Source organism: Tachyglossus aculeatus, chromosome 2, assembly GCF_015852505.1.
Source record: "Tachyglossus aculeatus isolate mTacAcu1 chromosome 2, mTacAcu1.pri, whole genome shotgun sequence".
Taxonomy (NCBI): Eukaryota; Metazoa; Chordata; class Mammalia; order Monotremata; family Tachyglossidae; genus Tachyglossus; species Tachyglossus aculeatus.
The window spans coordinates 22716730-22740551 of record NC_052067.1 but is presented as its reverse complement, the minus strand read 5'-3'; the positions used below and the strand labels follow the sequence as shown (position 1 = coordinate 22740551).

Sequence of the window (23822 nt, the reverse complement as noted above, 5' to 3'; positions counted from 1 at the left end):
CACTGTTGATTATTGCAGCGCCCTTTCCCAAGCACATAACACGGTGCTCCGCACACAGTAAGCGCTCAGTAGATACGACTGATTGATTGACTGCTAGTATTCCTAGTAGTGAGCTTTTTGTGGGCAGTGACTGTCACTATTGATTATTGCAGTGACTGTCACTATTGATTATTGCAGCGACCTTTCCCAAGCACTTAACACAGTGCTCCGCACACAGTAAGCGCTCAATAAATACGACTGATTGATTGACTGCTAGTAGATTGTGAGCCCACTGTTGGGTAGGGACTGTCTCTATATGTTGCCAATTTGTGCTTCCCAAGCGCTTAGTACAGTGCTCTGCACATAGTAAGCGCTCAATAAATATGATTGATTGATTGATAGTAGTGAGCTTTTTGTGGGCAGTGACTGTCACTGTTGATTATTGCAGCACCCTTCCCCAAGCACTTAACACGGTGCTCCGCACACAGTAAGCGCTCAATAAATGCGACTGATTGATTGACTGCTAGTATTCCTAGTAGGAAGTGTTTATTTTGTGCTTGGGCAACACCAGGAATCAGGGCTGCATGGGAGTGCAACCTGGAGGCGACCGATTGTGGGGCAGGGGGCTACCGGCCTGATGCCTGCCGGGGGGCCTCCCTCTGCCTATCCGCCAAGCTGGCTCTCTTCCTCCCTTCAAGGCCCTACTGAGAGCTCACCTCCTCCAGGAGGCCTTCCCAGACTCTCCCCCTCATCCCCCCCATCTTACCTCCTTCCCTTCCCCACAGCACCTGTATATATGTTTGTACATATTTGTTACTCTATTTATTTTACTCGTACATATCTATTCTATTGATTTTATTTTGTTAGTATGTTTGGTTTTGTTCTCTGTCTCCCCCTCTTAGACTGTGAGCCCATTGTTGGGTAGGGACTGTCTCTATATGTTGCCAGCTTGTACTTCCCAAGCGCTTAGTCCAGTGCTCAGCACACAGTAAGCGCTCAATAAATACGATTGATGATGATGGGGGGCAGGAGAAGAGGGAAAGGGGGAGGAGGAGGAAGAAGAAGAGGGAAAGGGGGAGGAGGAGGAAGGAAAGAGAAGGTCCTGCCCCAGCACACCTCAGGCGACCAGGCAAGTGTCCGTCTCCGGCCCTCCCCCTTTGCCACGGGGCTGGCGGAGTGACTTTGGGAAGTCCCTTTGCTGACTGTCCCCATTGCGGGCTGCAGCCCATTCCCGGGAAGTTCCCGGGCTCGGACGGGGCAGGCCAGGAAGGGCTCAGGGGGGCGGGCCGAGGGGGGCAGGCCGAGGGGGACAGGCCGAGGGGGACAGGCAGGCCCAACTGGGGGGCCCGGGAGGCTGAAGCCGAGCCATCGGCCGCCAACAGGTGACTCCCCGACGGCCCGGAGGCGGCTGCCTGCCTGGGCCGCCCCCCCGGCCCGGCCCGCCCCAATCCCGGGAGCCCGCGGCTGCAGCCCGGGATCGCCCCCTCCCCAATCCCGGGGCTCTCAGCTGCAGCCCCCTTTCCCTCCCCAATCCCCGCCCTCTCAACTACAGCCCCCACCCCAATCCCAGGGTTCCCACAGGTGCAGCCCCCTTTCCCTCCCCAAGCCCGGGGCTCTCAGCTGCAGCCCCTTCCCCAATCCCGGGGCTCTTGGCTGCAGCCCCCTCCCCAATCCCGGGGCTCTTAGTTGCAGCCCCCTCCCCAATCCCGGGGTCCCCCAGCCGCAGCCCCCTTTCCCTCCCCAATCCCGGATCCCGCAGCTGCAGCCCCCTCCCCAATCCGGGGTCCCGCAGCTGCAGCCCCCTTTCCGTCCCCAATCCCGGATCCCACAGCTGCAGCCCCCTTTCCGTCCCCAATCCCGGATCCCACAGCTGCAGCCCCCTTTCCGTCCCCAATCCCGGATCCCACAGCTGCAGCCCCCTTTCCGTCCCCAATCCCGGATCCCACAGCTGCAGCCCCCTTTCCGTCCCCAATCCCGGATCCCCCAGCTGCAGCCCCCTCCCCAATCCGGGGTCCGGCAGTTGCAGCCCCCTTTCCCTCCCCAATCCCGGAGCTCTCAGCTGCAGCCCCCTCTCCCTCCCCAGTCCCGGAGTCCCATACCTGCATCCTCCTTTCCCTCCCCAATCCCGGGGCCTCACGGCTGCAGCCCCCTTTCCCTCCCCAATCCCGGATCCCACGGCTGCGGCCCCCTTTCCCTCCCCAATCCCGGATCCCACGGCTGCGGCCCCCTTTCCCTCCCCAATCCCGGATCCCACGGCTGCGGCCCCCTTTCCCTCCCCAATCCCGGATCCCACGGCTGCAGTCCTCTTTCCCTCCCCAATCCCAGAGTCCCACACCTGCATCCTCCTCTCCCTCCCCAATCCCGGGGTCCCCCAGCCGCAGCCCCCTTTCCCTCCCCAATCCCGGGGTCCCACAGCTGCAGCCCCCTCCCCAATCCGGGGTCCGGCAGCTGCAGCCCCCTTTCCCTCCCCAATCCGGGGTCCGGCAGCTGCAGCCCCCTTTCCCTCCCCAATCCCGGATCCCACAGCCGCAGCCCCCTTCCCCCCCCCCAATCCCGGGGTCCCACGGCTGCAGCCCCCTCCCCAACCCGGGGTCCCGACAACTGCAGCTCCCTTGCCCCCTTTCCCTCCCCAATCCCGGGGTCCCACGGCTGCAGCCCCCTTTCCCTCCCCAATCCCGGCGTCCCACAGTTGCAGCCCCCTCCCCAATTCGGGGTCCTGCAGCTCCCTTGCCCCCTTTCCCCCCCCAATCCCGGGGTCCCCCAGCTGCAGCCCCCTCCCCAATCCGGGGTCCGGCAGCTGCAGCTCCCTTGCCCCCTTTCCCTCCCCAATCCCGGGGTCCCCCAGCCGCAGCCCCCTTTCCCTCCCCAATCCCGGGACCCGGCAGGTGCAGCCCCGGTCGCCGCCCCCTCCCTCTCCTTCCCTCCCTCTCCTTCCTTCCTTCCCTCCCTCTCCTTCCTTCCTTCCCTCCGTCCATCCCGGAGGGCGTCGTGGAGGCGGCGCCCGGCGATGGAGGAGGCGCAGCGTCCCCGGTCTCAGACGGTGACGACCACCGCCAGCTCCGCCACCGACCACTTCTCCACGGCCAGCGCCAGCTTCGCCTACGACAGGGAATTCCTGCGCACCCTGCCCGGACTCCTCATCCTGGCCGAGATCGTGAGTCCGGCCCCCCCATCGCCCCCCATCCCCCCGCTCAGTACAGCGCACAGCACCCCCCCCCTCGCCCGCCTGCCTTAGTTTCCCCCGGAGCCGCGCTCTCAATCAATCAATCAATCGTATTTATTGAGCGCTTACTGTGCGCAGAGCACTGGACTAAGCGCTTGGGAAGTACAAGTTGGCAACATCTAGAGGCGGTCCCTACCCAACAGTGGGCTCACAGTCTAGAAGGGGAGACAGAGAACAAAGCCAAACATACTAACAAAATAAAATAGAGTAATCAATCAATCATTTATTGAGCGTTTACTGTGTGCAGAGCACTGGACTAAGCGCTTGGGAAGTACAAGTTGGCAACATAGAGAGACAGTCCCTACCCAACAGTGGGCTCACAGTTTAAAAGGGGTGACAGAGAACAAAACCAGACATACTAACAAAATAAAATAAATAGAATAGACATGTACAAGTAAAATAGAGTAATCAATCAATATTTATTGAGCGTTTACTGTGTGCAGAGCACTGTGCTAAGCGCTTGGGAAGTACAAGTTGGCAACATGTAGAGACAGTCCCTACCCAACAGTGGGCTCACAGTCTAGAAGGGGGAGACAGAGAACAAAACCAAACATACCTAACAAAATAAATACAATAGACATGTACAAGTAAAATAAGTAGAGTGATCAATCAATCAATCAATCGTATTTATTGAGCACTTACTGTGTGCAGAGCACTGGACTAAGCGCTTGGGAAGTACAAGTTGGCAACATATAGAGACGGTCCCTACCCAACAGTGGGCTCACAGTCTAGAAGGGGGAGACAGAGAACAAAACCAAACATACTAACAAAATAAAATATATAGAATAAATATGTACAAGTAAAATAAATTAATAGAGTAATAAATATGTACAAACATATATACATATATATAGGTGCTGTGGGGAAGGGAAGGAGGTAAGATGGGGGGATAGAGAGGGGGACGAGGGGGAGAGGAAGGAAGGGGCTCAGTCTGGGAAGGCCTCCTGGAGGGGGAAGAGAGAAACCCCCCACCAGCCTCGCCACTCATTCATTCATTCAATCGTATTGAGTGCTTATTGTGTGCAGAGCACTGTATTAAGCTTCACCACTTGTCCGCTGTGTGACTTTGGGCAAGTCACTTAACTTCTCTTTTTGCCTCAGTTCCCTCATCTGGGAAATGGGGATGAAGACTGTAACACCCCCCCCCCCCCCCACCGTGGGGCAACTGATCACCTTGTAACCTCCTCAGCACTTAGTAAGTGCTTAATAAATTCCATCATCATAGTAATAATGGTATTTATTAAGCGCTTACTATGTGCAAAGCACTGTTCTAAGCGCTGGGGTGGATACAAGGTGATTAGATTGCCCCACGTGGGGCTCACAGTCTTCATCCCCATTTGACAGATGAGGGAACCTAGGCACAGAGAAGTTAAGTGACTTGCCCAAAGTCACACAGCTGACAATTGGTGAAGCCGGAATTTGAACCCATGACCTCTGACTCCAAAGCCCGTGCTCTTTTCCACTGAGCCACGCTGCTTCTCTTATGCTCTCTTATGCTTCTCATAAGTGCTTGGGAAGTACAAGTCGGCAACATATAGAGACGGTCCCTACCCAACAGCGGGCTCACATTCATTCATTCAGTCATATTTATTGAGCGCTTACTGTGCGCAGGACACTGGACTAAGCGCTTGGGAAGTACAAGTCGGCAACACATAGAAATGCTCCCTACCCAACAGTGGGCTCACAGTCTAGAAGGGGGAGACAGACAACAAAACAAAACATATTAACAAAATAAAATAAATAGAATAAGTATGTACAAATAAAATAGAGTAATAAATACATATAAACATATACATATATACAGGTGCTGTGGAGAGGGGAAGGAGGTAAGGCGGGGGGATGAGGAGGGGGCTCAGTCTAGAAGGGGGAGATAGACAACAAAGCAAAACATGTGGACAGGTGTCAAGTCATCACAACAAATAGAATTAAAGCTAAATGCACATTATTAACAAAACAAATAGAATAGTAAATATATACAAGTAAAATAGAGTAACAAATATGTACAAACATATATACAGGTGCTGTGGGGAGGGAAACCTCTTCTGTCAAATGGGGACTATGAGCCCCAGAGGGGACAAACTGATGATCTTGTATCCCCCCAGTGCTTAGAAAAGTGCTTGGCACATAGTAAGCGCTTAACAAATACCATCATTAGTTATTAATAATAATAATAATAATAATAATAATAATAATGGCACTTGGTAAGAGCTTATTAAGCACAGGTTTAGGAGTCAGAGGTCATGGGTTCTAATCCCAGCTCCTCCATTTGGCAGGTTTGTGACTTTGGGCTAGTTACCTAATTTATCTGTACCTCAGTTCCCTCATCTGTAAAATGGGGATGAAGACTGTGAGCCCCACGTGGGACAACCTTGATTACCTTGTATCCTGTCCCCTAGCCCTTAGAACAGTGCTTGGCACATAGTAGGTGCTTAACAAATACCAATGTTATTATTATTATTATTATGTGCCAATCACTGTTCTAAGTGCTGGGGGTGATGCAAGGTGATCACATTGTCCCACATGGGGCTCACAATCTTAATCCCCATTCTACTGATGAGGTAACTGAGGCTCAGAGAAGTTAAGTTTCTTGCCAAAGGTCACACAGCAGACATGTTGGGGAGCTGGGATTAGAACCCATGACCTCTGACTCCCAAGCCCTGGCTCTTTCCACTGAGCCACGCTGCTTCTCAGTATTATTAGAGACCAAGCAGCCCCCACCCCCACCCCAAAGAACACGGGCTTGGGAGTCAGACGTCATGGGTTCTAATTCCGGCTCCGCCGCTTGTCAGTTGGGTGACTTTGAGTAAGTCACTTCACTTCTCTGGGCCTCAGTGACCTCATCTGTACAGTGGGGATTAAGACTGTGAGCCCCATCACCTGATTACCTTTATTAATAATAATAATAATGATAATGGTATTTGTTAAGTGCTTACTATGTGCCAAGCACTGTTCTAAGCATTGGGGTAGATACCAGGTAATCAGGTTGCCCCATGTGGGGCTCACAGTCTTAATCCCCATTTAACAGATGAGGTATCTGATGCACAGAGAAGTTAAGTGGCTTGCCCAAAGTCACCTAGCTGACAAGTGGTGGAGCCAGGATTAGAACCCATGTCCTCTGGCTCCCAAGCCCTTGCTCTTTCCACTAAGCCATGCTGCTTCTCTACCCCAACGCTTAGAACAGTGCCTGGTACGTAGTAAGCACTTAACAAATGCCATAATTAGTATTATTATTAGAGACCAAGCAGTCCCCCCCCCCCCGCCCCCATGTTGCACTTTCCTGGGTTTTGGCCTCATTCAATCGTACTTACTGTGTGCAAAGCATTGTACCAAGAGCTTATAATTATGGCATTTGCTAAGTGCTTACTATTCATTCATTCATTCAATCGTATTTATTGAGTGCTTACTGTGTGCAGAGCACTGTACTAAGCGCTTGGAAAGTACAATTCGGCAACAGATAGAGACGGTCCCTACCCCACAAGGGGCTCACAGTCTAGAAGGGAGAGGGGGCAGAGAAACTGATGAGAGAGAGGAGAGAGAAAAGAGATGAGAGGGGCACTGTACCAAGGCTGGGGTGGATACAAGCAAATCGGGTTGGACACGGTTCCTGTTCCACCTGGAGCTCACAGTCTCAATCCCCATTTTTCGGGTGAGGTAACTGAGGCACAGAGAAGTTAAGTGACTTGCCCAAGGGCACACAGCAGATGTGGCAGAGCTGGGATTAGAACCCAGGTCTTTCTGACTCCGAGGCCCATGCAGTATCCACTAGGCCATGCGGCCCTCCATCAGTCCTGGCCGGGACCTCCCAAGCCCCCAAAAGCCCACCTGCAGGGAATTCCCGGCATCCCTCAGCCAGACCTCCAGTCAGGCTGACCCAAAAGGCTGGGAGCCGGGAAAGGTTCCCGTGGGCCACCGGAGCTTGCTCAAGGAGGTTTACATCCAGTGCCAGGCCGTCAGCCACCCATTAGATGGACACACGTTTTCCTGCCTGCTCACCTGGGCGCCGGGATGGTGGGACTCTTTCTCTCCATGACCTGGGCAAGGCGTTCAATGCTTCGAAGAATGTGGGTGGAGGAAAAAAACAATGTATCAATTGTATTTAGTGAGCATTTATGGTGTGCAGAGGGTTGTACTAAGTGCTTGGGAGAGCACAATGTAATAGAGTCAGTAGACATGTTAATCCCTGCCCACAAGGAGCTTATATCCTAGAGGGGGAGAAAGATATTAAAATAAATGTACAGGGTATAAGGATATGTACCTAGGAGCTGTGGAGGGGTGGCATAAACCGAGAGATGAGGCATTAGCCAGGGAAGTCTTTCTGGAGGGGTTGAGTTGGGTTTTTTTGTTGTTTTGTTTTAAGCAGTGCTTTGAAGATGGGGTGAGTGGTGGGCTGTTCCCTTTGAAGGAAAAGGACGTATAAGCAAGGGGTTGAAATAGAGATGTAACTTGGTATTAAGGGAGTGTTTCCCTTAGAAGAATGCTTGAGACAAACTGCTGAGCTGGCTAGGTAACAATTCCCTCAAAAGTGGACTTTGATTATTTTACTCTTGACTGGATGGTTGGAATCAAATGGGTGTTTCTCTAACCATAACTTGGGGAGCTTTGGAGCAGGGAAGAACTAACTAATCATTAGCTCCCTTTTCCTTAATCCATGTAAGAGCCTAATCTGCCCACTTACTATTAGGAATTCCTGATACATTCTTTCCTTTTTTAATTTAGTCCTCATGATCAGTTGTTGCCCCATTCCTTCACTATCTTTAGCTTTTTATTCTTTTCCCCGCAGAGTTTGGTTCAGTCTGACTGTTCTCCCACACTCCTCGGCTTCCTTCCTACTAAGCAGGCTTGAAGATCCTGAATGAGTTTTTGAGGGGTTCCAAGATGCTATCTGACAAATTCTGCCTTGCCCTAAGTGAAGAAATGATTCCCTGACGTTGTATGCCTGTTTTAGTCCCTTAATTTAAAGGCCAACACATGTAATCCCCCCTCCCTTTCAGCCCCGCTTCAATTCCGAACTATTCCTTGGCTTTTATTATGACTTTAAAAAATGTAATCTTGGTTCATCTTTCCTATTTCAAAAAGAACCAAAAAACAAACTAGGGACAGAGACAATGTGGCTTCGTTAAAGGGAAAGCATGCCTCACTACTCTGCTGGAATTCTTTGAAGGGGTCAGCGAGCATGTGTCTAAAGGGAACCAATAAAAACAATATATTCAGACTTTGAAAAGGCCATTGACAAGGTTTTACACCAAAGGCTGTTTAAAAAGTGAGTAATTATGAGATTAGAGGGAATGTTCTGTCCTGGATCAGAAACTAGCCAAAAGGCAGGAAATAAAGGGGAGGGGGGGATAAATGGGCACTCTAGGAGATGGAGATGTGTATGTAATCCCGAGGCTGGGTGCTAGAATTGGTCTTATTTAACATAAGTGACCCGGAAGGAGTGCAGAGTTAGATTGCCAAGTTTGCAGATGATATTAAGCTCTTCCAGGATTATGAAATGCATCTGGATGGAGGAAAACTGCAGGAAGATTTCATAAAGCTGAGTGAACTGAAAAGTGACAGATGCATTTTAAATTGTGGAGACAGCTAAAAAAGTTAACGTAATGATGGCCATCACCAAGGATGGCAGAGAGAGCAAGGTATAATTTGTCACTATATAGGTCTATAACCTGGAATATTGCAACAGTTCTGGTCACTGCATCTTGGGAAGGATGCAATTTAGTTGGAAAAGACTGAGGAGGACGCTCCACCCCTTTCAATCTGTTCTCATAAGGAAACTTCTTTAGTCCGGATCACCTTATTGACCTTCTCTAGCTCTATTAATAAGTCATTGCCAATATGAGTAGATTGAGTGTCTAAGTGGATGGGCCAAAGATTTGTTTCATGGTAGAACTATGCTTTTTATTTGGATTTTTATCCCTTTCCAGATGAACTCAACATTCAGTTGCCCTTTCTCACTACTGGCATGTATTGCCCCAACAATTTAAAAGAGCAGTCAACAATGACTTGGATGATTACCGATAGCTCTGTACTGGAGTGAAGCAGATGGAGATGGTAGCCATGGCAGCCTGGGACTCTCCTAAGTTTTGGGATAGAGAAATAATGATCAGAGGCAACATCCACCCTTCCCTCATCTGCGTTCACTGGGGAGAGACTCATCCTGCTGTGGCAAAGCAAAGCCTGCCTTCCCAACTCTTAAAACACTGGAAAAGCTGTAAATGACTTGGGCCTAGAAAATGGCCCTGCCTGTTGTGGGAGGGGCCTCGGGACTACTCATTCAGTCCATGGTATTTATAGAGTGTTTACTGTGTGCAGGACACTGTATGAAGTGCATGGGAAAGTACTGTAAGATAGAGTGGGTCATCACAGTTCCCATCCTAAAGGCGCTAAAAGACTAGTGGGAGAGATGGACATTAAAATTAGGTAGGGGAAGTTGCAGAGTGACACCCTCCCCCACCCCCACGGAACTATACTCTTGACTCTTGTTGCTTGAATTAAATCTTTGTTTCTGCTGAATTTACCACTCTATTTCACTATGTGCCTCATCGCTTTGATCCTTGCATATGCCAGTAGGCCAGGGAATATCTCCTCTGGCATAACCCTCCCCCTCTTCTTCCCTCCGCTCCCACCAAATATCTAGTCCAGTTCCTTGCGCATTAAGGCACTTACAGTTTTTACAAAAGTACTTCTTCACATTTTCCATTTTTCCATCCATTCAGCTTCATGATCTTCCACCAGTTTATCTACATCTAGACAGCGTGCCACCATCCAGAGAGCTTAATGTCATCTACACACTGAGACTTCACGGCATACTCCCTCTGTATAAGATGTTTAACAAAGCCAGTACTTTTTTTCCATCCCAACCCCCTGAGTCTCCTGTTTGATTTTTATGTGACAGTATTTTTTTCAATCTCATAATACTAATGATAATGATATTTGTTAAGCGCTTACTATGTGCCAAGCACTGTTCTAAGCACTAGGGTAGATACAAAGTAATCACGTTGTCCCACGTGGGCTCATAATTATTCAATTTTTCAAAAAGCCTTTTGTGTGGTTATTTTCAAAATGCCAATATATCTATCAATTCCCTTCTTCCTACATATGCTTGAATTCCATCAAGGCAGTGAAGCGATTTCCCCATTGAAAAACACCACCCGTTGTGGGATGGGGAGGGGGAGATAGACAACATGGTCTCTTTAAGTACTCACTGACCCTAAACTTATCTACTCTATTAATGAGTCACTGATATATAATTACCTGAATCACTTCTGAAAATATTTTTAGAGATAATAGTATTGGCATTCAGCTGCTCCTCAGGTACAGTGCCTGTTTAAAAATACATTGTGTGCTCTCACCTTTTGCAAATTTACCTTTCAAGTTATCAATCAATTGTATTTATTTGTTATATGGTATTTGTTAAGCACTGTTTGTGTGTCAGGCACTGTACTAAGCACTGGGTAGAAACATGGTAATCAGGTTGGACACGGTCATGTCCCACATGGAGCTCACAGTATTAATCCCCACTTTACAGATGAAACAGCTGAGGCCCAGAGAAGTTGAAATGACTTACCCAAGCTCACACAGCAGCCAAGTGGCTAAGCCGGGATCAGGACGCAGGTTCTTCTGATTCCCAGGCCTGTGTTCTATCTTCTAGGCCATGCTGCTGCTCAGCAATCACTGAGATAATAAGTGCTTTACTGAGCACTTACTGTGTGCAGAAGCCTGTACTAAGCATTTGGGAGAGCATTGTGCAACAGACAAGACAAGTTCCCTGCCCACAATGAGCTCACAGTCTCAGAACTCTTGAATAGATGCCTTAAGTTTCTAGTGATTTTGTTTACACTTTGAGTTTATAAAGTTAGTTTAAAATGACTTGTCTGGTCACCATAATTTGATCCCATATTTTTAAATTGCCATGAGATGGTAGTATCTTAGTAATATTAGTGATGCTTAGACTCAAATTCATTAGATCTCTTGACTATTTCCTTTACAGCCCTGAATGAATCTTCCACCATTAAGATAGTTAACAGAGGGTGACTTTTGCATCCTACCTGTTATGTGTTTGTGTTTTGTCTGTTTCTTCCAGTAGAGTGCAAGATCCTTGTAGGCAGAGAATGTGTCATTGTCGTTTCATATTTCCCAAAAGTTTGGTATATTGCACCAAGGTGGTGCTCAATAAATATGACAATGGTTGGAGACAGAATGCTAAAATAGGTGAATCTTTGATCTGACCCAGAAAGGGCACTTCTTGTGTGTGTTTGCTTAAGTTCTTCCGAATGCATGTATGCTGCTGCAATCTGTTTGACTTGAATACTGGACACTCTGCCATTGGGGAGCATGTCTTATTCTGTGAATTGACTCCTTTCCCTAAACTGGGTTCTTCTTGCCTATCCTCTGTCTTCTCTCACTTTACTTCATTTTGAAATCTTCTGTTCTGCCCAAGCAAGGAAAAAAGGGGAAGGAGGCATAGCATTTCTTAGATAAGACCCTGAGAGAAATGTTTGATTAACCAACTTGACTGTCCAAGAAACCCAGTTGGCCTGGGGAAAGAATAGTAGAACTCCATTTGAAGACAACGGAGTTTTGTAACAGTACTGCTACATAGTAGGTAAATTTCAATTTCATTAGGTGTTGTGATGCTGGATTAATTTTCCCTTGGTTGTATTGTGTTGTCTAAGGGTTTAACCATGTAGATAAAATAAACAATCACAAAATATCCAAATCGCAAACATCTAACTCTTAATCCCTTTTTGCAAGTTGTCATGGAAAAGGAGTGCAGTTTGGTAACTGAAAATCTAAATCCTAGATTTTTCTTGTGGAGTTAAACCTAGTGACTAGTGCAAAATAGGATAATGGGGTAAGATGACAGCAATCAAGTAAGTAGACTTCTAGAAAGTAAGTTGCAACATTTTAGTGTAAGGGTAATTGGAAAGGGCAACTGGATTCCGCTATCCCTTGTCTTTTCCTGCTTAGAAACAGCATGGCCTAGTGGAAAGAGCATAGGCCTGGAAGTGAGGGGACTTGGGATGTAATCCCAGTTACACCACTTGCCTGCTGGGTGATGTTGGGCAAGTCACTTCTCTGTGCCTCAGTTTCCTCATCTGTGAAATGGGGATTCAGTACCTATTCTCCCTCCTGCTTAGACTGTGAGCCCTGGGGGGACAGAGAGTGTGTTCAACCTGGTTATCTTGTAACTTCACCAGTGTTTAGTGCATGGCACAAAGTAAGCATTTAAATATTAATGCTATTATTATTATCATTAATGAGAACCTGGAGACTCTTCACTGCAGAGTGTGGTAGGCATGTGCTTTTTAAAAGGGGCATGTCAGATCCTCTGGCATTTATAGAGAAAAACAGGACTGGCTTCAGACATTTGTGTGCCCTAAGACAGGAGAGAAGTTCACCCAGATGACAATGACTGCTGACCCAAGGGGCCTTTGACGGGGCTGTCGACAGAGCTGCGGGAGTGTGAAATCTTATATCCAGCACCCCAGCTGGCTCTGACCACAGAGCTCCTCCCTGTCTGCACATTGTACGCTGCCAGGGCAAGCGCTGTGCAGGTTGGCATGAGCCTGCCACCTTCACCCCTATACTACTACTACTACTAATAATGGCATTTATTAAACACTTACTATGTGCAGAGCACTGTTCTGAGTGCTCAGGAGGTTACAAGGTGATCAGGTTGTCCCATGTGGGGCTCACAGTCTTCATCCCCATTTTACAGATGAGGTAACTGAGGCTCAGAGAAGTTAAGTGACTTGCCCAAAGTCACACAGCGGACAAGTGGCGGAGCCGGGACTTGAACCCATGACCCCCTGACTCCAAAGCCTGGGCGCTTTTTCCACTGAGCCATGCTGCTTCCCTATCCCACTCCTGTGTCACCCTCTCCCACAACCTGCTCCAGTGCCTCTGGGCTGGTAGGGAGAAGGGAGCCTGGGGTTATCCAACCCTGAGATTACATTACTGTGTTGCCCGCTCGTCTTGCCTGGGATGGGGAGAGCCGACAGCGGGGACCAGATTGATGCTGAGGGGAAGCAGATCAGGTCGCCCAAGTCTCAGTCCCAGATTGGCAGGGGCTGACTAGAGGCAGTGGGTGGTTTTTGGCAAGAACAGACACAGGAAACCCTCTGAGTCACCCCTGATTATCACCCTACCTCTGCTGCTTCTGGGCCATGGAACATGCAGTGCTGGCAGCAGTGGCTGCCCAGCATGACCTGTGGTTAGAACATGAGTCTGGAGTTCAGAAGGTTATGGGCTCTGTTTTTGGTTTTGCCACTTGTCTGCTATGTGACCTTGGGTGAATCACTTCTCTTCTCTTTGTCTCAGTTACCTCATCTGTAAAATGGGGATTAAGATTGTGAGCCCTGTGGGGGGACTGTGTGCAACCCAATTATCTTGGTATACCCCAGTGCTTGGAACAGTGACTGGCACATAATGAGTGCTTAACAAATACCATAATTATTATTATTGCTTAAAGGGATGGCCAAATGTACATTTCCCTTGTAGATTAGTTCATAATTCAGCAGGGTCCCACGTGGAGAAATAAAAGATCAGCAGGGTCCCACATGAAGAAGTAAAGTCTCTGTAAAAAAAACAACAAAAATACCCCCCAAAAAACAACAACTAAATGAGGCTGCTACTTATGTGGCACAGGCCTTAGTAATAATAATAATAATAATGGTATTTGTTAAGCGCTTACTATGTGCAAAGCACTGTTCTAAGTGCTGGGGGGGGGTACAAGGTGATCAGGTTGTCCCAAGTGGGGCTCACAATCTTAATCCCCATTTTACAGATGAGGGAACTGAGGCTCAGAGAAGTGAAGTGACTTGCCCAAAGTCACACAGCTGGCAAGTGGAGGAGCTGGAATTCGAACCCATGATCTCTGACTCCCAAGCCCGGGCTCTTTCCACTGAGCCACGCTCCTTCTCTTAGTACAGTGCTAAGCCCTACTGCTGCTGATCTTTACCTCACTTAGAGGTCCTGCAGTAATACTATGCAGCGCTTTAGCACTCACTCGATTTCTATACAAATAATTCATCACCACTCTTGGAAAACTGAGCATCCCCTCTAAAGGAATCTAAGAAAGATTTAGGCATTTCCCAAGTCCTTTCCAACAGGCCTCTTGCTGACTGTTGTGCCCCTGAATGGGACTCATGGATTATAGATTAGGTTGGTCGAGCTGGTCTCTGGTGGGAATGGACAGTGTATCTCCATTCCTACATTGAACATGACAGTATTCAACTTTACCATGAGTATTATCATCAGACATAACTAATATGATTCTCTGTGATAACTCATGCAACGGTTATTGAAAATAGGATACTACAAAAACATGTATTCCAGGAGGGCTGAGGGATCATGGACTGTCTTCATTGTGCAATATCTTAAAAAAACAACAACAAACTTTGGAGTGTAATTTTCCAGGGGTATATGTTTTTGTGTATGTGCACCTATGGCAGGAAAATGTTAGCATCACTTCAACTGGTGTGATTTAAGATTCTTTTAATTAAAGAAATTCTAAGGATTCCTAGGGATATCTAGATCTTTAGTTTCCTTTGCTTAGTAGATTTTAATGAATGACTGCAGTCTTTTAAGCCTCATTTAGAGTTGCATTCTCCTAAAGACTTAGTACAATGCTCTGCATGTAAGTGTTCAATAAATACCATTGAGATGCAACTTCATTAGCTGAAAGTCCCCTTTCTTTCCTTGATTTTGTCCAAATCTCTTCACACTTTTTTTCCTCCTGATCTTACCATTTTAAGGATTACTACCTTCTCCTATTCTTCTTCCACAATGTTTTCTTGCCTTTTCCTCCAGTGTTTTAACTAAACCTGACATTTTTCCTCTCCCAGCTTGGAACATTAAATGTCAGCCTAATTGGTCTAAGATAATCTATTTTTGTTCTTTAATAGACAAAAATAAGCTTGTTTTGAGATTCAAAATTCACAAGTTTAAGTATTGATGCGAGTAAATAGGTGACTGCAAAAGTAAAATAAAGGTCATTCTTCTCCAGTTCTTCTTCCACAAAGTTTTCCTGCCTTTGCGTTCTTTTAATGCTTTTAATGCTACTCCCCAAAATGAGTAGAGCATGCCCACGGCTAGCTCAGTTTTTTGGTAAGAACCACTTCTCTCTTATGGGAAATCAACTTCCTATGTGATCATGCCTTACCAAATAGATTCATAACTTTCCTCCTGTCATTCTTGTCACATATAATCTAAATACTTCACTTTTGAAAGAAAAGTAGCAATCAACACTTAGAACAGTGGTTGGCACATAGTAAGCACTCAACAAATACCATAATTATTATTTTAAAACTTGCACTATTACATTGCATCTCTGAGTGAACATATATTTCATCCAGGCTTAGTAACAATTTTTAGATTCAGGAATGACTGTGAGGCTCCAGGTGTATTCCAAGGCTCTAAAAGATGGAGAAGTGTTGTCTGTTGCACAACTGCTGACTTGAGAAATTGGCCATCGTTGTTTGCCGCCTCCTTAATTGCCCAGTATTGCTGGGTGGTGTCCTTTGGCAGCTGCTGACTGTATTATATCTTCAGAGATGGCATTTTCTTCCCAAAGGAAAGCTAGAAACAGATTCTTTGTGAAGTTGTTGGGTGGCTTAATTGGGAGTAGGGAATTAAACCTGCACTACTGACTCATGGTGAAACTACATGGTACTGCAATAACTACTCCCTACTCCAGCCATTCCTAAATGTGAAGAACAGGATTACTGTATCTGAACATGTATTAGCCATGTTCCCATGGAGTGCTTCAATCAATCAAATGGTATTTATTGGATACTTCCTGTTTGCAGAGTACTGTGTGCTAAGTGCTTGGGAATGAAAATGCGATTGAGTTGGTAGGAGCTTACAGAGGGAGAGTCAGACATTAAAATAAATTACAGATAGGAGAAACGGGCGAGAATAAGAATATGTATATAAGTGCTGGGTTGGGAGCAAATATGAAATGCTGAAGGGCACAAATGAGTGAATAGGCAATACAGGGGAGGGCAAGTTGGAGTGAGGGCTTAATCAGGAAAAGCCTTTAAAAGGATAATTTTTTAATTATTATTTTTCTTTTTAGGAGGGCTTTGAAGGTGGGGAGAGTGACAAACTGTCAGATATGAAAAGGGAGGGAGCTCCAGGCCAGAGGGAGGACCTGGGCAAGGGGTCGGTAGTGGGACTGAAAGCTCATTATGGGCAGGGTTCCTGTCTGCTAATTCTTTTGCGGGTACATGTCTGCTCATTCTGTTGCATTGTACTCTCCCAAGCACTTAGTGTTGTCCCCTGCACAGAGTAGCTGCTCAAATAGCATTAATTGAATGGGCCGGCATTAGAGGAGCGGTCTATGCAGGCTGAGTTGCAGGAGGCAGGAAAAGGTGAGCTGTATACTGATGATTGTTGGAAAAATTGGTTGCCTTCCTGGGAATCAACCTTTTTATATGTTGTTTGTCCTAGCTGGAGAGAAAAGCTGGGAGTGGTTCTTAGCAGTACTGCCCTGGCCACAGTAAGCCAAATTCGATGACAGATGTCTCCCCCCAAATCTTTTTCAGTACAAATTTCTGGGCAGAAGATTCCCAAACCACTTTCTGCACACTGCCTACTTCCAGCCAGAAGCAACTGCCTAGATGGGTAGATTTGTTTTGTAAGGCTACCAGAAAATTTTCCCCTCAAAATCCAGGGGCACAATTTCAAATCTTGCAAAAATACTTCCATTTGCATGGGCATGTTACATTTGAGAAGTGGTAGAATAGTACTGGCATCAGGTGAAAGGGCACAAATCCTACAGGGAGCCTGTTTTGGGTCAGTAGGGGTCCATGGTGCAGGGGACTGGCTCCATACCTCCCAAGGGGATCTAGTGCAGTTGGTTTAGGGATTAGAGTATATGTCTTGGAAAACAGGACTTGAATAGTCCTGGTTTTGGGGAAGTATCAAAGGCAAGAGAAAAGTAGGTTCATTCATTCACTCATTCATTCAATCGTATTTATTGAGCACTTACTGTGTGCAGAGCACTGTACTAAGCGCTTGGGAAGTACAAGTTGGCAACATATAGAGATGGTCCCTACCCAACAGTGGGCTCACAGTCTAGAAGGGGGAGACAGACAACAAAACAAAACATATTAACAAAATAATATAAATAGAATAAATATGTACAAATAGAATAAATAAGTAGAGTAATAAAATATGTACAAATATATATACATATACAGGTGCTGTGAGGAGGGGAAGGAGGTAAGGCTGGGAGGGATGGGGAGGGAGAAGGGGGAGAGGAAGGAGGGGGCTCAGTCGGGGAAGGCCTCCTGGAGGAGGTGAGCTCTCAGTAGGGCTTTGAAGGGAAGAAGATCCGCCCTTTCCTCTCCATCCCAACCGCTACCCTGCTCATTCAAGCTCTCATCCTATCCCGTCTGGACTACTGCATCAGCCTTCTCTCTGATCTCCCATCCTCGTGTCTCTCTCCACTTCAATCCATACTTCATGCTGCTGCCCGGATTATCTTTGTCCAGAAACGCTCTGGGCATATCACTCCCCTCCTCAAAAATCTCCAGTGGCTACCAATCAATCTGCGCATCAGGCAGAAACTCCTCACCCTGGGCTTCAAGGCTGTCCATCACCTCGCCCCCTCCTACCTCACCTCCCTTCTCTCCTTCTCCAGCCCAGTCCGCACCCTCCGCTCCTCCGCCGCTAATCTCCTCACCGTACCTCGCTCTCGCCTGTCCCGCCATCGACCCCCGGCCCACGTCATCCCCCGGGCCTGGAATGCCCTCCCTCTGCCCATCCGCCAAGCTAGCTCTCTTCCTCCCTTCAAGGCCCTGCTGAGAGCTCACCTCCTCCAGGAGGCCTTCCCAGACTGAGCCCCTTCCTTCCTCTCCCCCTCGTCCCCCTCTCCATCCCCCCATCTTACCTCCTTCCCTTCCCCACAGCACCTGTATATATGTATATATGTTTGTACATATTTTTTACTCTATTTATTTATTTTACTTGTACATATCTATTCTATTTATTTTGTTAGTATGTTTGGTTTTGTTCTCTGTCTCCCCCTTTTAGACTGTGAGCCCACTGTTGGGTAGGGACTGTCTCTATGTGTTGCCAATTTGTACTTCCCAAGCGCTTAGTACAGTGCTCTGCACATAGTAATCGCTCAATAAATACGATTGATGATGATGATGAAGAGAGCTAGCTTGGCAGATGTGCGGAGGGAGGACATTCCAGGCCAGGGGGATGACGTGGGCCAGGGGTCGACGGCGGGACAGGCAAGAACAAGGCACGGTGAGGAGATTAGCTGTAGAGGAGCGGAGGGTGCGGGCTGGGCTGTAGAAAGAGAGAAGGGAGGTGAGGTAGGAGGGGGCGAGGTGATGGACAGCCTTGAAGCCGAGGGTTAGGAGCTTTTGCCTGATGGCCTCAGTAGCCGTTCTGCTTGTGTGCTGACAAAGGCCCTATTTACTTTCATTTTACCACTCCCCATCCCCTTCCTCCTCCCCCTAGGTTCAGTGATTAACATTTCTGTGACTATAGTAAGTTATAATAATTGTCTTGTGCCAGCCATACCATGTATGTGGAAAATAAAATGGTGATTTCAATGATCTGAGCTAAACTCTAATACTATGCAGACTTTGAGCCTCACGATTGATGTGTAATCAGCCTTATGCAAGGACATTAGGGGAATATTAGTTAATAAACCCCTGGGACAAAGGTAGGGGTAGAATATGTTCTTCACATCTGCTTTCTCTTGGCAGTATGACAGCTTCTAGTACCTTGACTTACAAGTGCTGTATGGACTCACAGCCTTTAACTCTGGTATATGGCAGAAGCTCAAGTTTTATGTCTCAATTTTCTCACTACTACATTACTTTGACACTGATCAAAATGACTTTCAGTGTACACGCTGGTACTATACCTTTATCCAATTTTATCACTCAGTGCTTTGAAAAGACATCTGTTCTGTAGCTTCCTGACTGCTATTCTGTTGAACGTAAAAAAAAAAAGTTTGTGTACTTATCTATATTATCTAGGACCAAGATCTGGGCATTTCCTGAATAGCCCACTAAAACAGTAGACAAACCTACTATCCACTAGAAACACTTCCTCATCTTTTGTAACTGAGCCCAAACTATTACCAAAACATCTTTTAAATTTTAGCACCACGAATGTGGTAAGTTTGAAACCACAAAAAAGAAACACCTTTGTTCATAGCCGCTAGAAAGATTTGGCATCTATTGCCATGAGTTTGTGGAGGCAGGAATTATCAAAAGATTTAAGGAGGTTTTGGATAAATTAATTAATGGCTATAATAGAAATATTAGGGCTGGTAGGTGGTACTTTACTGATTGTGAAAATAAAGGAACAAATATCATGCTCTGAATGCTTAGCAGGGTGGGCCATTGGTCTGGCCCATTATGGCATTTCTTAGATAAATAGGGTCTTCACCAAGTATATCAGCATTTTTCCTCTTATTCCAACAGATGCAAGGAACATACTATGGAAAGGTGCTGCTGACAGTGGGACCTAATCCATTAATATGACTGTCACTAGGGATTGTGGAAACCAATATAGGTTCCTCCTCCACTAGATTATTAAGAGCAGGGACAGCAACTTCTACCTTTATTGTATGCTCCCAGTGGCCTAGTACAGTGCTCTGCACATAGTAGATGCTCAATAAATACCAATGATGAATAGGGCCCATTTTATAATCCCTTAACCTGCTATGTGATCATTGCATGAGGGCTTCTCCAAAGCTAAGGTAACTATCTCTTCAGTCACCTGTTTCATAAGTGATTAAGGTTTGGCGAGGAGGAGGAAAAGGATGGCCTAATGCTAGCAGGCTATACACTTGGGCTGTCAGTGATAGTAATAGTGAAGGGCTGTGCTAGGCCACACAAAAGCTCATATTGCCCGGTCTCCAAGTATCCAAAAGAAAGAGGGCCGGCAGCAGAAAACAGCTGCAATATGGTTGTGAAAAGGAATGTCTCTGAGAACCTGCTCTGTAGCAGATACTTCTTGACTATAACATATACTAATGGCTATAATAAAAATATTAGGGCTGGTAGGTGGTACCTTACTGATTGTGAAAATATAGGAACAAATATCATGCTCTGAATGCTTAGCTGGGTGGGCCATTGGTCTGGCCCATTATGGCATTTCTTAGATAAATAGGGTCTTCACCAAGTAAATCAGCATTTTTCCTCTTATTCCAGCAGATGCAGGGACCATACTATGGAAAGGTGCTGAGAAAGACTAACAAAACAGTAGACTAACCTATTATCCTCTAGGAACACTTCCTCATTGTTTCTAACTGAGCTCAAACTATTACCAAAACATCTTTTAAAATTTAATAACTCTTGAGAGAGAGGATGGATGGAGGGACTCAAGGGCTGGGGGCGGGGGGCGGGAGGAGTGTTTTTTTCTGTGTCTGATTAATGTCCACTGGATCTTTAGTCACATTCATAACAAAGTATAGTCCTGTGCATGTGCCTAATGCTCCTGTGAAGAACCTCATCAAAGAATTTCTTCCAGCCAACCCCTAACCAAGACACTTCTTTCTCCTCAGTCTTCCCTCTCGGAACCAAGGAACAAGAGCCTCCAGGATTGGAGGGGTACAAGGCAGCCCACTTATTCATCCTGCGCTTTCAGGCACTGCAGAGCGTGAGGGCCTTCTTGGTTTCATAGATGCCATGACACCGGGGAGTGGACTTTTTCGTAAAGATATAAAAGGCGCTTTGGAGAGGTCCTCCCCCTGATCCCTCAACCCAGAGCGATTCAGCTTTCACATGAGGAGGAAGTTCAGTTCAGTCCAGCCTGCAGAGGGCAGAGGATCCTCAACAGAGCTAGCCATCTCAGTGTGGACTAAATTATAACAGCTTTCAGATGACCTACCAGTGAAGCAATCAATCAAACAATGATATTTGAGTTTTTACTGTGTGCAGAACATTGCACTAAGCACTTGGGAGCAGCATGGTCTAATGGAAATTGCACAGGGTGGGGAGTCGGAGTGTCTGGGTTCTGTTCCCAGCTCTGCCACTTGTCTGCTGTGTGACCTTGGGCAAGTCACTTAACTTCTCTGTGTCTCAGTTCCCTCATCTGTAAAATGAGGATTAAGACTGTGAGCTCCATGAGGGATATGGACTGGTCCAACTTGATTATCTTGTACTCTACATCAGCACTTAGTACAGTGCCTGGCAATCAATCAATCAATCAATCGTGTTTATTGAGCGCTTACTGTGTGCAGAGCACTGTACTAAGCGCTTGGGAAGTACAAGTTGGCAACATATAGAGACAGTCCCTACCCAACAGTGGGCTCACAGTCTAGAAGGGGGAGACAGAGAACAAAACCAAACATATTAACAAAATAAAATAAATAGAATAGATAGGCACAAATAAATAAATAGAGTAATAAATATGTACAAACATATATACAGGTGCTGTGGGGAAGGGAAGGAGGTAAGACGGGGGGGATGGAGAGGGGTACGAGGGGGAGAGGAAGGAGGGGGCTCAGTCTGGGAAGGCCTCCTGGAGGAGGTGAGCTCTCAGTAGGGCCTTGAAGGGAGGAAGAGAGCTAGCTTGGCGGATGGGCAGAGGGAGGGCATTCCAGGCCCGGGGGATGACGTGGGCCGGGGGTCGACAGCGGGACAGGTGAGATCGAGGCACGGTGAGGAGATTAGCAGCAGAGGAGCGGAGGGTGCGGGCTTGGCTGTAGAAGGAGAGAAGGGAGGTGAGGTAGGGGGCGAGGGGATGGACAGCCTTGAAGCCCAGTGTGAGGAGTTTCTGCCTGATGCGCAGATTGATTGGTGGCCACTGGAGATTTTTGGCACATCTGGCACATAGTAAGCACTTAACAAGTACCACAGTTGTTGTTAATGGGAGGGCAAGTAAACACATCCCTGCCCTCAAGGAGCTTACAATCATATTCTTTCAGTACAGTTCCTCTGCAAGAAAAAATCACCATAAGTTTTTCTAAAGAGTTTCCTGGCTTATACAAAGCCAGGATGGACAGGATCAACTCTTTCTAGATCATTTCTTTAGGAACCAGAAGACCTTTCACTTTTCACAGGAAAAAATAGTTAAACAGTAAATTCAAGCTGAAGAGTGTGTTTGAATACTGTTACAAAAGGTCTGTTGTACTACTTTTCAGACTGAGGGCCCTCCCTTCAAGAACTAGCACTGGTGGTTGTTGCTCTCTTCCTAAACACTCTCTTCTCCCACTACACTGTAGGTTGTGCACTCTGTTCCTCTGTTCCTCTTCAGCTAACCATTCGCTGGGCCACTTTCTCGTCTCTCCTGCTACTGACCTCTTGCTCAAACCTTTTCCCCTGCTTGAAACTCCTTCCTACTTCAAATCACCTCACCCATCTTCAAAGTCCTTTGAAAATCGTATCTCCAAGTGCCTTTCTTGATTAATTTCTACACTGGAGTTAGGGAGCCTGGGTTCTAATCCAAGTTCCACCAATTTCTGTTGTATCAGATCACTTAACTTCTCTGTGCCTCAGTTCCCTCATTCACAGAATGGGGATTTAATACTTGATTATCTTGTATCTAAAATAATTGTGGTGTTTAAGTGTTTACTATGAGCCAATTACTGTATTAAATGCTGGGGTAGATACAAGGTAATCAGGTCTCACATGGGGCTCACAGTCGAAGTAGAAGGGACAACAGGTATTGAACCCCATTCTGCAGGTGAGGGAACTGAAGCTCAGAGAAGTTAGCTGATTTGCTCAAGGTCACAAAGTAGGTAAGTGGAGGTGATGGCATTAGAACCCAGGACCTCTGATTCTCAGGCCTGCACTCTTTCCAGTAGGCCAAGGAACATGTCTTCCAACTCTGTATTGTACTCTCCCAAGTGCTTAGTACAGTGCTGTGCACACAGTAAATGCTCAAATAGCATTGATAATGATAGGCCATGCTGCAAATCAGTGCTTAGGACAATGTGTGGTACATAGTAAGTGCTTAACAAATACCACTATCTTCTCCCACTTCCTTCTCAGCTTGTGTTCTTCACTCCTCCCAAGTCAACCATCTAACCATATTCCACTTGCCCCTTGCATAGAAGTAAATCAATCAATGGTATTGGAGTGCAAATCCTTTAGAACCCTCCAAAAGGTTATCATCTTTGAGAGACTTTCTTCAACAAACCTTCATCATCATGGCATCAGAGCATTGTAGTGTCTATCCACTCATTAGCTACAATCAGACCATGCTATTGTCCAGTGGAAGGAGTGTGGCTCTTGAAATCAGAAGACCTAGGTCCCTGGCTCGGCAAGTACCGCAAGGTGTGTTGGAACTGGGCCATTAGTGATGAAGGTGTCCAACTGAACTGTTTAGGGTGTTGCTCTAGGGAAGGCTGGTGAGGACTGCAACCATCTCCTGAGCTATAATGCTATGGGATTGTAGCTCTAAGCCATAAGCTTGTCATAGGCAGGGAACCTATCCACTAATTCTGTTATGTTGTACTCTCCCAAGTGCTTAGTACAGTGCTTAGCCAACTGCTGTACACATAAGTACTTGATAAATATCATTGATTGGTACAGCTTTAGTGCCATAGTCTGACTTGGGTTGGAAATAGATCTGGCACATAAACACTATCTGTGCATTTCATACTACGCTGCACCCCCTGCATACCTACTCATCTGACATT

At 46.7% G+C, this 23822-nt stretch overlaps 1 protein-coding gene across 2 annotated transcripts in view; it reads left to right on the top strand.

Moving 5' to 3' along the window:
• Window positions 1-2935: 2935 nt before the first annotated feature.
• The window catches only part of CMTM8 (CKLF like MARVEL transmembrane domain containing 8), a 57817-nt gene continuing 36930 nt past the window's right edge, over window positions 2936-23822 (top strand). For both annotated transcript variants that reach the window (XM_038769827.1, XM_038769817.1), the window contains exon 1: window positions 2936-3133. In XM_038769827.1, the coding sequence (XP_038625755.1) occupies window positions 2987-3133 (147 nt within the window). In that variant the 5' untranslated portion in view covers window positions 2936-2986. The remainder of the gene's footprint in view (window positions 3134-23822) is intronic.